This window comes from Pygocentrus nattereri, chromosome 11 (assembly GCF_015220715.1).
Source record: "Pygocentrus nattereri isolate fPygNat1 chromosome 11, fPygNat1.pri, whole genome shotgun sequence".
Classification (NCBI taxonomy): domain Eukaryota; kingdom Metazoa; phylum Chordata; class Actinopteri; order Characiformes; family Serrasalmidae; genus Pygocentrus; species Pygocentrus nattereri.
Genome location: NC_051221.1, coordinates 12,584,199 through 12,600,503, shown reverse-complemented (window position 1 = coordinate 12,600,503; position 16,305 = coordinate 12,584,199). Strand labels below are relative to the sequence as shown.

Below are 16,305 nucleotides of genomic sequence, written 5' to 3'. Positions count from 1 at the left end.
AAGGCATTAAAACGGTGGCAAACACTATGCAGTAAGCTCTTAATGTAAAAACTTTGGGATGATTGTAAACAGACATTTCTGACATGAATCACAGTTGCTATGTCATGAAACTGAAATGAATACACATTTTTTGACATAGAGCCCTAATCCTCTAATTTGGTTGAAGAAAGCAGTACAATAATGAAACCGTTCATATATACGTGCAGAAAATGCGATTATAGCACTTCAGAAGCACGCAAAGGCTTTAAAAAGGCAGCAAATGCCATTCACTATGCTCTTAACGTGAAAACACTGGGATAATTATAACAGACATTTCTGACATGAATCACACTCGCTATGTCATGAAACTGAAATAAATACACATTTCATGACATGGAGACCTAATCCTCTACTTTGGCTGAAGAAAGCAGTACAGTCAGGAAACCGTCCTCATATACGTGCAGAAAAGGCGATTCCAGCACTTCAGAAGAACGCAAAGGCTTTAAAACGGCGGCAAACGCCATGCAGTAAACTGATAATGTGACAACCTTGGGATAATTATAAAAAGACATTTCTGACATGAATCACAGTTGCTATGTCATAAAACTGAAATAAATACACATTTTATGACATAGAGACCTAACCCTCTACTTTGGCTGAAGAAACCAGTACAATCATGAACCCGTCCATAGATACGTTCAGAAAAGGCGATTCCAGCACTTTACAAGCACGCAAAGGCTTTAAAAAGGACGCCTACGCTATGCAGTAAGCTCATAATGTGAAAACCTTGGGATGATTGTAAAAAGACATTTCTGACATGAACCACACTTGATATGTTATGAAACTGAAATGAATACACATTTTTTGACATAGAGCCCTAATCCTCTAATTTGGTTGAAGAAAGCAGTACAATCATGAAACCGTTCATATATACGTGCAGTATATGCGATTGTAGCACTTCAGAAGCACGCAACGGCTTTAAAAAGGCAGCAAATGCCATGTACTATGTTCTTAACGTGAAAACACTGGGATAATTATGACAGACATTTCTGACATGAATGACAGTTGCTATGTCATAAAACTCAAATAAATACACATTTTATGACATAGAGACCTAACCCTCTACTTTGGCTGAAGAAACCAGTACAGTCATGAACCCATCCATATATACGTTCAGAATCAGCGATTCCAGCACTTTACAAGCACGCAAAGACTTTAAAAAGGCGGCCTACGTTATGCAGTAAGCTCATAATGTGAAAATCTTGGGATAATTGTAAAAAGACATTTCTGGCATGAATCACAGTTGCTATGTCATAAAACTCAAATAAATACACATTTTATGACATAGAGACCTAACCCTCTACTTTGGCTGAAGAAACCAGTACAGTCATGAACCCATCCATATATACGTTCAGAATCAGCGATTCCAGCACTTTACAAGCACGCAAAGACTTTAAAAAGGCGGCCTACGTTATGCAGTAAGCTCATAATGTGAAAATCTTGGGATAATTGTAAAAAGACATTTCTGGCATGAATCACAGTTGCTATGTCATAAAACTGAAATAAATACACATTTTATGACATAGAGACCTAACCCTCTACTTTGGCTGAAGAAACCAGTACAATCATGAAAACGTTCATACATACGTTCAGAAAAAGCGATTCCAGCACTTCAGAAGCACTCAAAGGCTTTAAAACTGCAGCAAATGCTATGCAGTATGCACTTAACGTGAAAACACTTGGAGAATTATAACAGGCATTTCTGACATGAATCACAGTTGCTATGTGATAAAACTGAAATAAATACACTTTTTATTACATAGAGACCTAACCCTCTACTTTGGCTGAAGAAACCAGTACAATCAGTACAAAACTAAAGATTGGTTTACTTAACATAAGATCTCTAAATTCAAAAGCAGTAATAGTGAATGAAATCATAACTGATCAGAAATTTGATGTGTTGTGCCTCACTGAAACCTGGATTAGACCCGCTGAATATTTAGCATTAAACGAAGCCACCCCTGCAGGCTATAATTATATACACAACCCCAGATCGTCCGGTAGAGGAGGCGGGGTCTGCATAATTTTTAGAAATTCCCTAGCTGTCAATCAGAAACACTATGATAATTTCACTTCTTTTGAGCTTCTTTACATCAATATAATTAATCCAATTACAAAACAGAATGCATTTTCTTTAATTAATATTTACAGACCACCAGGACCCTATGTAGAATTTTTAAAAGAATTTAGTGATTTCGCTGCAGATTTAGCAGTTTGTAGTGATAAAGTAATTATAGTAGGAGACTTCAACATTCATTTTGAAAAAGTTGATGACTCATTAAAAAAAGGCTTTTGCATCAATTCTAGACTCAGTTGGTATTGCTCAAAATGTAACAGGACCTACGCATTACTGTAATCATACTCTGGATCTGGTTTTGACCCTGGGTGTTAGCATAGATAACCTAGATATTCTTTCTCAAACCTCAGTAATCTCAGATCATTATCTTATTTCTTTTAAACTTCATCTTAGTCATAATATACGTACATCCCCCAGCTACTCTATGAAACGTTCAATAACGCCCTTTACCGCTCAACAATTTACTGATAACCTTCCTGATTTATCAACCATAGTGTACTCTCCAGGTAACCCAGCAGATCTAGACAAACTAACTGATTGTTTAGAAAATACCTTCCGTTCTACTTTAGATGGTGTAGCACCACTTAAACACAGAAAAGAGAGACAGAAAAAACTTGCGCCGTGGTATAACGACCAAACTCGTACTTTAAAGCAATTAGTACGAAATTTTGAGCGAAAATGGCGATCAACCAAACTGGAAGTATTCCACTCTGCTTGGAAAGACAGTATTGTTGAATATAGAAGAGAAATTAATAAAGCCCGCTCAGAGTATCTGGCCTCTCAGATCGAGATTAATAAAAACAACCCTAGAGTTCTCTTTAGTGTTATTTCTAAACTGACTAAAAATCAGGCAGGTACTGATCCTCAGATTCCAGCAATCCACACTAGCAATGCTTTTATGGACTATTTTGATAATAAAATCGAAAATTTCCTCGACAAAATTCAACAGATAAATATCACATCTTGTCTGTCATCTGGTGTGGCTGATATAGAACAAAATCCAGCTACCGAAGTCAGGTTGGAAGTTTTTAACCCACTACATCAGTTAGAACTGGAGAAAATTATCTCCTCATCAAACTGCACAACCTGTACACTTGATGCAGTTCCCACAAAACTATTAAAACAGGTATTACCAGACATAATTAAACCACTATTAACAATAGTAAACTCATCATTAAACCTGGGGCATGTTCCCAAAGCCTTTAAACTAGCAGTAATTAAACCTTTGATCAAGAAACCAAATCTTGATCCTAGTGTACTATCTAACTATAGACCTATTTCAAATTTACCATTTATTTCTAAGATTTTAGAAAAGGCCGTGGCCCAACAACTTGGCTCTTATCTGCAAAGAAACCAGATCTATGAAAAATTCCAATCTGGATTTAGGCCTCATCATAGCACTGAGACAGCTCTAGGTAAGATAACAAATGATCTGCTTCTTGCCGCTGACCAAGGCTGCGTTTCTTTACTGGTACTTCTTGATCTGAGCGCAGCTTTTGATACAATAGATCATAATATCCTCCTAGAAAGATTAGAGAAAATGGTCGTTATAACTGGAACTGCCTTATCGTGGTTCAAATCATACTTGACCGATCGTTTTCAGTTTGTGAGGGTAAATAATATACCCTCCAATTATACAAAGGTTAGATATGGAGTTCCACAAGGCTCTATCTTAGGACCGTTATTATTTACGTTATACATGCTCCCCCTGGGCAAAGTTATTAGAAAACATAATGTTAATTTTCATTGTTATGCAGACGACACGCAGCTCTTCATATCAGCCAAACCTGATGACAAACAGAGAATAAAGAAAATGGAGGATTGCGTAAAAGATGTGAAATCATGGATGTCACACAACTTTCTTCTATTAAATAGTGATAAAACAGAAGTTCTTCTATTAGGCCCTAAAGCTGCTAGAAATAAATTATCACACCTAATGTTGAATCTGGCCGACTTCTCAGTCACACCTGGTTCAACAGCTAAAAATCTTGGCGTTATCATAGATTCAGATCTAGCATTTGATAAACACATATCTAATGTTACTAAAACAGCTTTTCTACATCTCCGTAACATCGCCAAGCTAAGAAATGCTTTATCCTTACATGACGCAGAAAAATTAGTACATGCCTTCATTACGTCAAGGCTAGACTACTGTAATGCGCTACTGTCAGGATGTTCTAGCAGTAACTTAAATAAACTTCAGCTAGTTCAAAATGCTGCAGCCAGGGTCCTTACTAAAACTAGAAAATTTGACCATATTAGTCCAGTCCTATCAGCTCTTCACTGGCTTCCAGTCAAATTCCGCATAGACTATAAAATTCTCCTGTTAACGTATAAAGCCCTACATGGGCTCGCTCCTGAGTATCTGAGAGACCTTATCTCCTATTATGAACCACCACGATTACTTAGATCACAGGGTGCTGGCTTCCTAGTAGTTCCCAAAATTCAGAGAAGCTCTGCAGGAGGAAGAGCTTTCTCTTATAAAGCGCCCCAACTCTGGAATAATCTCCCCGATAATGTTCGGGACTCAGACACAGTCTCAATCTTTAAGTCTAGACTAAAAACTTACTTGTTTAGTTTAGCTTTTGGTAGTTAATGTTAATTCCCTTTAGATAAGGCTGCAGATCCAGGGGTTCATGGACATAGTGAATTGTGGGTAAACTGAGATGCTGGTGCTGCTGTCACTCACTACATGCAGTCACTCAGGTTTGTGGACGGTGGAGTGGGTGAATGCCAGTGTCTCAGGGAGCCTCCGTGTCTATGTTACCTTCTGGCTCTCTCCCTTTAGTTAGGCTGTCATATTCAGACCTGCCGGAGTCATTAGTCACACTCTGATAATTTTTTACATTTTCTGTTCTTCATAAATCCAGTCTAAACTAATTCCTAAATCTTTCCTTCCTCCGAGTTACTGACTGTCCACCGGTCCGGCCCAATACTGATGGATGTCCCACCCTCAAGTCCCCCTGTCCCCCTGATTGACCAGACTGATGGAAGTTTCTGGAACGCAGCTTCTCCACTACAGATCACATCCAAATCTATATGAACTCTAATTGTTTCCACTGTTGATTATACACACCTGAATATATTAGAACTGCGTGGATGTAAAATTGACTTTTCAATGTTTAACTTATAAGTTGTCTGACCAGTGGTAGGATGGTCCCCCCTTTAGATGTGAGTCTTGGTCCTCCCGAGGTTTCTTCCTCCTCCAGCTCTGAGGGAGTTTTTCCTTGCCTCAGCGCTCACGGGGGTTCTGTATATTCTGTATATTATGTTCAGTGTTTTGTCTGATTCTCTGTGCTGTGATTCCCATTTTTGTAAAGCTGCTTTGTGACAACATCAGTTGTAAAAAGCGCTATATAAATAAATTTGATTTGATTTGATTTGATTATTAATTACAAATAACTAATAAATATTACTAATTGCTTTTCTAAACCTTTAATGGGACTACTTATTACTTCCTGGAGAAAATAATCTTATTACTCAATACGTAAATGTGTTTAATACGCTGCTGTTTGCAGATGATATGGTCCTATTGGGGACATCAGGCCGCAAACTTCAGCTTTTGCTGGATCGGTTTGCAGCCGAGTGTGAAGCGGCCGGGATGAGAATCAGTACCTCTAAATCCGAGACCATGGTTCTCAGGCGGAAAAGGGCAGAGAGCCCTCTCTGGGTCGGGGATAGGCTCTTGCCTCAAGTGGAGGAGTTCAAGTATCTCGGGTCTTGTTCACGAGTGATGGTACAAGGGAGCGGGAGATTGACAGGCGGATTGCTGCTGGGTCAGCACTGATGCAGGCTCTTTACCGGTCTGTCATGGTAAAGAAAGAGCTGAGCCATAAGGCAAGGCTCTCAATTTACCGGTCGATCTACGTTCCCACCCTCACCTATGGTCATGAGCTTTGGGTAATGACAAATACAAGCTGCTGAAATGAGTTTCCTCTGCAGGATGTCTGGGCTGTCCCTTAGAGATGGGTGAGAAGTTCAGTCATCCAGGAGGGACTCGGAGCCGCTGCTTCTTCACGTCAAGAGGAGCCAGCTGAGGTGGTTCGGGCATCTGGTTAGGATGCCTCCTGCACACCTCCCTCGGGAGGTTTCACAGGCAAGTCCACCTGGCAGGAGACCCCGGGGAAGACCCAGGACACGCTGTCGTGACTATATCACCCAGCTAGTGGAAGTGGCTGGGGAAAGGGAGGTCTGGGCCTCATTGCTGGTTGTGTCATTGATACTCACATGATGTGCTTTGTTAATATTAGCAAAATGTTAATAACTAAATATTTCTAACAGCCTTGTAAGTACATGAAGGTTTGTGTGCAATGGGGACGTATAGTGCTATACTGCCTGAAGCTTTAGCTCTTTTCAGAGTCTCCTGTGGCAGAGGGGTCCTAACAGAGATTACCATCTATATTGGGAAGCAGCCATATAGGGCATTGTCCACAGTGGATTATCACAGAGGTGGCAATGGCATCAGTCATCAAAGTCATCAGTTAAGCTGCATGTAGGAATGCAGTTGGTACCTCATTTTAATTGCAAAGATATGGCCTGGAGCTGGAATGTGAAACATTACAAACTTCAAATGTGCAAACTTCAACTGAAGCTGAGAAAAAAAACATGCCACCATACTTCCTAAGTAATACTACCTGTATTAAAAGAAAACGTCATATGCAGACTTCAGATTCTGGACATAATCTATAGAGAACCAGAAGAGCTATGGATGTAAATTAAAGAAATCATCAAAGACAAATTAGTGGAATATTAAGGAGGCACAAAAGAATTCAGGCATAAAAATTATGACTGACTGGCATGTAGCAAAACAGGGATTGAGGAGATTGATTAATCTCTGCAAAGATCAAATCTGTCTATGCTGTGGTCTTTTCTGTGGTTCTGTATGGATGTGAATCTAGACAATAAAAACCATGACAGGAAATATATGGATGGCTTTGAAGTTTGGGTCTGGTGCAAAAAAATAAACCAATTCCTTCTTGATCAAATCAAGCCTCACATCTCATTCAAGTCTCAGATAACCAAACTGAAGCTCTCTTGTTTTGTACATATTGTGAAAAGAAGAAAGTATTGGAAAAGACAATTATGCTTGGACCAGTGGAAGGTAAAAGAAAAAGAGCACAACTAGCAATAAGATGGATGGACACAATGAGAGATACGAACAAGCCATTAAGAAGGTAAAAGATTTAAAGTCTAAATTAAAGATTTAGTCTACTAAAAACAGTAGACAGGACAGCATGTAGAAACATTATGCATATGGTCACCAGGAGTTGAAATTGTACTTGACAGCACTTAATTAAAATAAATAAATAAATATATATATATATATATATATATATATATATATATATATATATATATAATAACAATAATAATAATACATTGGAGACATATGTACAAAGTGACTCGAGACTTTAGATAGCATGTTTACTATGGTATTAATGTGACTTAAATCTCAGAACTATAGTCTTTGGCGCAGATATGTGGTCACAAGAAGACTACCAAGGTAACACCTAGGCTATAACCATATTAAAGATTTTAGCTAACTCAAAAGTATAAAAAAGATAACACTTTGTCTATCTAACTTCATTAAAAATGGAATTGGGCTGATAGGTTTTCAATAGTGCCTAGTGGAAAAACTGTCTGGGTCTGGGTAGCTTACTATTAGTACTGCCAATAATCACTAATAAAGTTCACTGAACAGCAACAAGTAGCTCTATTGTTCAATGCTGCTAGTGCCTCAAATTGAAATGTTGACAAAGTAAAAAATGTTCAGATCTAAAAGTATATCCAAAGAGGTGGCCCGACTCACAGCCTGGTCAAACTTTGCTAGCGCTGTGAAAATGCTACCGCTGACCAAAATGCTGACCAAAATGCTGACCAAACTCGACAAATGCAGTGAAGATTCTACAGGTTTACTGCCTAACCAAACTTCTGTATTGCAGTGAGTCTCTTGACTCACAGCCTCATTAAATCTGCTGTGAAAATTGTCCTGGCTCATGGCCTAGTCAAACTCTGCTACCCTGATGCAAAGTCTCTCTGCCAGCATTAATATGCGTTGCACCTAGGGGGCCATAACCAACATGAGAACAGACTTTTTGATATGCGGTGTGAAACCTGATCAGAAACGTATTTCCTGCACAGTGGGGATGGGGGTCAGTAATGATCAATAATAGATCATTATGAAATCTGTGAGTATAGTTTAAGAATTACAGACAAACAAAACAGCATCAACCTACAAGCAACATCTGTGTACTGCTCAAGCACATCAGTTTCTCTCTGCATACCTGTTAAATCATCATTTAGTGCCTGTTTACCATGTTATTAATAAATGAATCTCAATAAAGTTAATCACTTATTTGGTTGTGTGTGTAATTATCACAATCCAATTAATTGATTACTCACTACAGGAAACCCTAACCTGAGATGAACCTAAAAGTAAGTTGCGTTTATGGTGCAAGTGGAAAATAGGTGAATTATTTGTCAATCCCCAGATACCCAAATCCTTATTTTTTGCACTGATATCAAACAAGCACAAATACATTAAATCACCTTCCACCTACCTTACTCACATGCATATTCTCTCCGTTACACACAAACTCACTCCATCATGTACATATTATTTCTCTCTGTTTCTCTCTCACACACCTACAAGTAATTCTGTAAGTAATTTTTTTTCAGTATAATTCTAAGAAAAACTTTTGTTTTTGTGTGTAGGTCCCATATTATTAAGAGCATATAGAATTCTAATTAACACTTCTGTTGGTGACCAGTAATATGAACTGTAACTTCATATTGCCTGTCTCTAATAAATGTGCAGTTACACTGTAAGTACTGATGAAGTTTACAGTAGTACAGCTTAATTAAAAACAGACATGCATCAACATGCATGAGTTTTTTTATTCATATAATTACACAAGTTTATCTTGATAGTTGTGACAGCATTTTTTCTTATATAATTAAACATAATTACAGTAATAACCTTTGTAGGAACTGCTGTTTTTCCAATAATACATTTCTGATTGTGAAAGGAGATGTGTGTAATTACCTACATTATGAGAGAACTTACACTGCATTTAAACAGGAAATGCCAGCTTTGCTAACATAAAGCTAGCTGTATTCATCAGGGCTAACTAAAACTGTGACTTTAAACTACTTTGCACTGTGATATATTTGCACTGTAACATGGTAACATGATAAAATCACAGGTTAGTACAAATTTCACAATACCTAGATAATGATCAATCTTTTAAAGATAAATGGGCATTTGCTGTTGCTGTCACATTAAAGAAATGTTTACCATGTTACATCATAAACATACTGATAGAGCTAGCAAAATGTTTAGAAATTGTGAATTTCTTGTGCAGAAGCAGCAGTTCATAAAAATGTTATTAACCTCACCATATCACATGTGTAATTACATAAGAGAAAAATATACTGTTACAACTATCAAGATATAAATGTAGATACCTGAGTAAAAACTGAAGTTAATGCTTGTGTGTATTTGCATAAGTTGTACAGTTGTAATCTATCTGTAACTGTTAATGCACTGTTGTTTCATGTGTTGTTAATGTGTAACTAGACTGTCACTAGAGACAATATAAAGTGGAACCATGTGTTTTTTTGCTGTCTGTAAAAATATATCAATTCAGTAACTCACTGTAGTTTCTCCAGTTTACAGTGTGGATCATTCAGTATAGAGGAAAGTAGCTTTACTCCTGACTCTCCTGGTTTATTGGAGTTCAGATTCAACTCTCTCAGGTGTGAGGGGTTTGTTTTCAGAGCTGAAACCAGAGCAGCACAGCCTTCCTCTGTAATACTGCAGTCAGACAGCCTGTACAGATGAAGAGAAAAAAGCCTTTAAACCTATACTTCAACACACACACACACAGTTACTTAGAATGGGTGAAAGATATTTTTAAAAACCATGACCATTCAATAGGTGGTAATTTCATTTGTTGAATATTTTGTAAACTAGTAGACTTATCCTGTGTTTCTCTATTCATCTGCACATATAGACAGTGTGTTGCACATAGTGCACTTTCTGCATACCTCATTGCGCATCTTGCACATCTGGACATTAGACACTTTATTGGGTACAATATATGCACATATTTATTTATTCATTCTGTGGTCATCTTTCATTTTATTTATTCATTATATGCTGTCATCTGTAAATTTTGGTACAGTCATTATTGCACTGCATCTCTCATCTCAGGTTATAGATATTATGACAGACTGGGGTATTTTATTTTATTTTTTATTTTTTTGTATATATGACTGTAGATAGGATCTGGTTTATTTATTCTTTGTTATATGTTTACACCCATTTACAGTTACTGTATAGTGTTGTGTGTCTGCTACTGGCTGCTAAATTTCTTTCGCGATCAATAAAGTATCTATCTATCTATCTACCTATCTACCTATCTATCTATCTATCTATCTAAACACACATGCATGTACACACACACACACACACACTCACTCACACACAAAAACACCAAAAAAAGTAGGTTCAGGAAGTTGATATTTATATAATTAAATGGAAAACCAAAATTGCTCATACTCAGAACATACTCAACAAATACATGTTGTAGCAAACATTGACTGAAACATTACTTTAAGCTGAGTGTTTAGCTAACTTATCAACAACCCGAAGTTAGCAGCCTTTTGACTCCAGCAAGTCAAATCTGTCAACATAACATTCCCAACCCCGAACCCACTCAAATTTATGACAGAATCAAGGACCAGAACCTCTCTCTTCCTCAACCCAGGGGGCAACACAACACCTCTCTGAAATTTGGACATATAGCTCTCCAAATTCCTGTGGACAACTCTTTCTGTAAGTAACATTAAGGTATATATCCACTCCGAACTGCAACCATTTGGTAGAACTCTCTTTAATTAAATGAGACATACCAAAAACGAAACTGATATGACGATCTGGACCACAATTCAAACTTTCTAAATTCCCTGAGGATCTCAAGCAGGAAGACACAGCACCCCCAAGGCACAAGAAACAAGAATTACCACATCACCACCATAAGGAATGTTGCTCACAAAGAACCCCAGGAAAACTCATTGATATGCATGTCTCACTATTAACCTTATCTAATTTGCAATTGATGATGCATGTATTTGTGTACTCAGTTACTTAAAATGTGTATTCTTTTTCCTTATGCCAGATGTTAGGAATGTGTAGGATAACTTTCTTAAAGTTATTGAAGTAACCATTTAAAATAGTGATGTTAGGAGACTAAGTATGCACCTAAGTTTTCTTGTCACTTGTTTAATTTAGCCTTCTGTTTTATTCTTCTTGTTACTTGATTTTTTTCTTTAGAAGTAATGTGTTAAAATCCTGCAATGAAAAGACACCCATAGGTTTATCTATAGGATTGCTTCTGCCTTTACCCTAGTTATTTTCAGGTCATGTGGGTTAAAACTGCACATCGACACAAATTGTAGATTTGTTCTGTTTTATAGGCACTTAATTGAATGGTCTGAAACTATTTTGTTTAATCAAATTAAAACTTTTGAGACCTAGAGGGAACGTTGTTTAACAAAATCCTGGAGAGTGAGAGGATGCCTGATGAGTGGAGAAGCAGTGTATTGGTCCCCATTTTTAAGAACAAGGGTGATGTGCAGAGCTGCAGTAACTACAGATGTATAAAGTTGATGAGCCACACCATGAAGGTATGGGAAAGAGTTGTTGAAGCAAGGCTATGGTGAGAGGTCCAGATCAGTGAGCAGCAGTTTGGTTTCATGCCCAGAAAGAGTACCACAGATGCAATTTTGAAATTGAGAGTGTTGGTAGAGAAGTACAGAGAAGGTCAGAAGGAGCTACATTGTGTCTTTGTGGATCTACAGAAGGCATATGATAAGGTGCCAAGAGAGGAACTGTGGTACTGTATGAGGAAGTCAGGTGTAGCTGAAAAGTATGTTAGGGTGGTGCAGGACATGTATGAGGATAGTGAGACAGTGGTGAGGTGTGCAGTTGGAGTGACAAATGGTTTCAAGGTGAAGGTAGGGTTACATCAGGGATCAGCTTTGAGCCCCTTCTTGTTTGCAATGGTGATGGAAAGCTTCACAGATGAGGTCAGGCAGGAGGCTCCATGGACCATGATGTTTGCAGATGACATTGTAATCTGTGGTGAGAGTAGAGAGCAGGTGGAAGAGAATCTGGAGAGGTGGAGGTTTGCACTGGAGAGGAGAGGAATGAAGGTCAGTAGTGATAAGACGGAATACATGTGTGTGAATGAGAGGGAGCCAGGTAGAAAGGTGAAGATACAAGGAGTAGAGGTCGTAAAGGTGGATGACTTCAAATATCTTGGGTCAACCATCCAGAGCAACGGACCGTGCAAAAAAGAGGTGATGAAGAGGGTGCAGGCAGGATGGAGTGGGTGGAGAGGGGTGTCAGTGCTGATGTGTGACAGAAGGATAGCAGCAAGAGTGAAAGGGAAGGTTTACAAGACAGTAGTGCATCCTGCTATGATGTATGGTTTGGAGCCTGTGGCTCTGTCTAAAAGACAGGAGGCTGAGCTGGTGGTGGCAGAGATGAAGATGCTGAGATTTTCGTTGGGAGTGACAAGGCTGGACAAGATTAGAAATGAGCAGATCAGAGGGAGAGTGAAGGTGAAGCAGTTTGGAGATAAAGCCAGAGAGGCCAGGTTGAGCTGGTTTGGACATGTGTTGAGGAGGAATAGTGGATATATTGGGCAAAGAATGTTGGAGATGGAGCTGCCGGGTAGGAGAAGAGGTAGACCTCAGAGAAGGTTTATGGATGTAGTGAAGGTGGACATGGAGATGGTTCGTGTGAAAGTAGAGGAGGCAATGGATAGGGCAAGATGGAGGCAGATGATCCGCTGTTGCGACCCCTAAAGGGAACATCCAAAAGAAGAAGAAGAAGACCTAGAGGCAACAAATAAGGGAGCTTCCCTGGAAAGGTGCTCACAGAGAAACCGCCACCAATCAGAATCAAGAACTAGGAATAGCTATTTACCCGTTAGGTAAGAGAACCTATCAACACCTTTGCTCCACCCCCAAATGGAAGGGCCAACAGTTAGGTAAAACTGGAATGCAAGCAGGTTCCAGTTAGTTAAATCTCGCATTCCAGAGAAGAAGAGAAACAACCACAAGTCTGTGCCAAACATTGTTAGAACTTTAGAACACTTAGATCAGATCTGGACATTTTGCTTTCTGTGTAGTTTGTCTTTTTGTTTATACCTTTAAGTTTAACCCAACATTAGAGAGGAAAGTGAAGATTTCTTTATGTGGCTAAGTAAAGTATTTCAAGTTTCAGCTCTGATGAAAATAGGTAGCTTATTTAGGTTAGCAGCCTTGATGTTTGATTGCACTCATCCCAGCCACGTGTGAGTCGAGGTAGCCCCACAATGGCAAGAACAAGGATTCCCTTTTGAGACACACCTTAATCTGAGGGCAGATTGACCATGAAGGGCTGCAAGCTCCATACTCATGCAAGCCCCAAAAACAAACCCAGAGACCCTGAATCTCCTTCACAGTCACACCTTATTCAATAAGAATTGTCTTTTAGATGTATTAGTTTAGGTGAAGTTTCACTATAGATTCTTTTACCCTTAAGTTTCAAGTTGCTATCTCAAGGAGTGCCCTAAGCCACAATTTCATACCATTTCTAACTGTGAATTAAGTTACGTTATCTGAGCCATTCATTTGTTTGGTTTATTTCTTTTCTTTTTTTTATTAATAAAGTTATCCACTTGCAGCGTCATTTAGCCAATAAAGTCGGTGTGAGTGTCTGTTACTCTTACCTCCTCTTTAAGTTTAAGCAATAATAATCATATTTATAATCAGATTAAAATTGCAATAACCAAAACAAAATTGTACATGCATGTGTTTCATATATATATATATATATATATATATAAAGAGAGAGAGAGAGAGAGAGAGAGAGAAAAGTGATCTCACTCTAGTCTCTCCAGTTTACAGTTTGGATTCGCCAGTCCAGCAGAGAGAAGCTTCACTCCTGAATCCTGCAGTTTATTGTTACTGAAGTCCAGTTCTCTCACACTTGAGGAGTTTGAGCTGAGAGCTGATGACAGAAATGCACAGCTTTTCTCTGTGAGCTGACAATTATACAGCCTAGAAGAAAAACAATGATATATGAAAAACACTGAGAAATATCTCAAACACATGCAGTTACAAGCAATACTACACAAAAAAATTAACAAAACGTAAAAAAGTAACACAGTCATCTTAAAAAGGATTTGTCAATAAAAACCTAACACATACAACGACAAAGGCAGATGAAGTATAAAACATATTAATATCATCTTCCTTTTTTTCCCCACAGACACATACAATTGCACACATGTATTTAATCTCTCTCATGTGTTTGCATGTGCAAAAAAGAAAAACAATATGTAGCAGAGGATTGAATTGATGTAGCAGGTTGAATGAATGAATTCAACTTGAACAGAAATCATAGATGAAATTTGTCACATGGGATGAATGAGGAAATAATGGACTACTGAATAGGAAAACCATTACACAATGCTTGTCTTAATGCACAGCCCCTGAGTATATAATGAATATTGAATACTGAATTTAGGCCAGCCAATGCCAGATTTTTGGCTAGCACTGCATGTGTCCAATCTTAACAAATTGCACATTTCAGACACCAATGCCCCTTGGAATTATATACTCATTAATACACTGATGATCTTAGGTATATTTATTTGTTTTTGTCTTCTTTCACAAATGGTGTGATATATCCACCCTGTGATATCCATATGGTAAATCCATGCTCTAAAAATTAGATATCTTTATAAAAGTTTATATATAAGTTTTTTTAAATATAATTTGTATAAAATGCTGCAAGGACAAATAAGGATTACCTTTCTGATAAGCACCAGGTTGTGGTCCTGGGACAACATAAATCTGATCTACTGCCTGAAGGTGCTTATTCATTATATGTATCAATGATATTCCCATCTCAGAATGTAAAGTTCACTTATATGCAGATGACATAATATGCAGAGATTAATTTTAAATTCAAAGAAGACCAAATTAATGCTGTTTTCCAACATTTCTAATTTTGATTTTGACTTACTAAATTTTACTACCCTGATGGGATCCAGAATTGAAAAGGTCACTGAATACAAGTGCCTTGGCATGTGGCTGGATGAAATATTTACAATTAAATATATCAGTAAGCTAGTTAGTAAACTAACTGACAGAAGCTTGATTTTCTGTATCAAAACAAAATGTCTTTCCTAAAGCATACTAGAAAATGATTGTTGAGAGTACTCTATCAGTAGCTGATTATGGTGATATGCAGACATGTGCCAATAGCCCCATGCCCTTACACTCAATCTTTTACTTGGCTCTGAGATTTATTGCAAAACACCTCCTCATCATTACCCCTCATCAATACTCATCATTGCATACTTTATGGTAGTGTGGCTGGAAACACATCAACTTCTGAACTACAGAATACTCATCAGCCATATGACATCTCACATCTGTGCTCTCTGTGTAATGGAAATTTATAATCAAGTCCCTGAGTTTAATAAATATTCAAGGGCTGGTGAGTCTAGGATTTTTTTTTCATGAGGGGCTGAAATAGGGCCACAATTCCTGTTCAGGGGCCAATATGCAATTTGCTTGGACCCCTATGATTGCCACTTGTGCTGTCATTTGCACACAAAAACTTAGTACTCATAGGGAGAACAATTCACAGAAATGCACGTTCTACATGAATTTCAAACAAAAACAAAGTGTTAATTGACTGTTTTGGTTACAATTATTTTTTTAAAAATGTATTAGCCTTTTTGCACCCACCATTCTAAGGTTATTGAAGACAGATATCATATTTGTGAGAATGAAAATGAAAAACAAAACAAAAAAATAAAAAATAAATAAAACTGTTGTACAGAATACATTTCATTTGAATGAACGAAGCCCTTTATTGTCACTAGTCACAAGTACCAGTGAAATTAGCCATTAACCCGTATGTATATTTACATTTACGGCATTTTGCTGACACTGTTATCCAGAGCTACTTACAATTTGATCATGTTACATAGGTAGGCCAAGGTGGTGTTAAGAGTCTTGCCCAAGGACCCTTATTGGTATAGTGTAGGGTGCTTGCCCTGGTGAGGGACTGAACCCCAGTCTACAGTGTAGAAGGCAAAGGTGCTATCCACTACACTAAC

The 16,305-nt window shown here is 37.9% G+C and overlaps 1 protein-coding gene across 7 annotated transcripts in view; it reads right to left on the bottom strand.

Annotated features, from left to right (window-relative positions):
- The window catches only part of LOC108415727 (NLR family CARD domain-containing protein 3-like), a 47,515-nt gene that overhangs the window by 19,466 nt on the left and 11,744 nt on the right, over positions 1–16,305 (bottom strand). For 6 of the 7 annotated variants that reach the window (XM_037542879.1, XM_037542880.1, XM_037542882.1 and 3 more), the window contains 2 exons: positions 14,057–14,230; positions 9,774–9,947 (listed from right to left, as the gene is read on the bottom strand). The exons of the other annotated variant lie outside the window; for it this stretch is intronic. In XM_037542879.1, the coding sequence (XP_037398776.1) occupies positions 9,774–9,947; positions 14,057–14,230 (348 nt within the window). The remainder of the gene's footprint in view (positions 1–9,773; positions 9,948–14,056; positions 14,231–16,305) is intronic. 7 annotated transcript variants of the gene reach the window in all.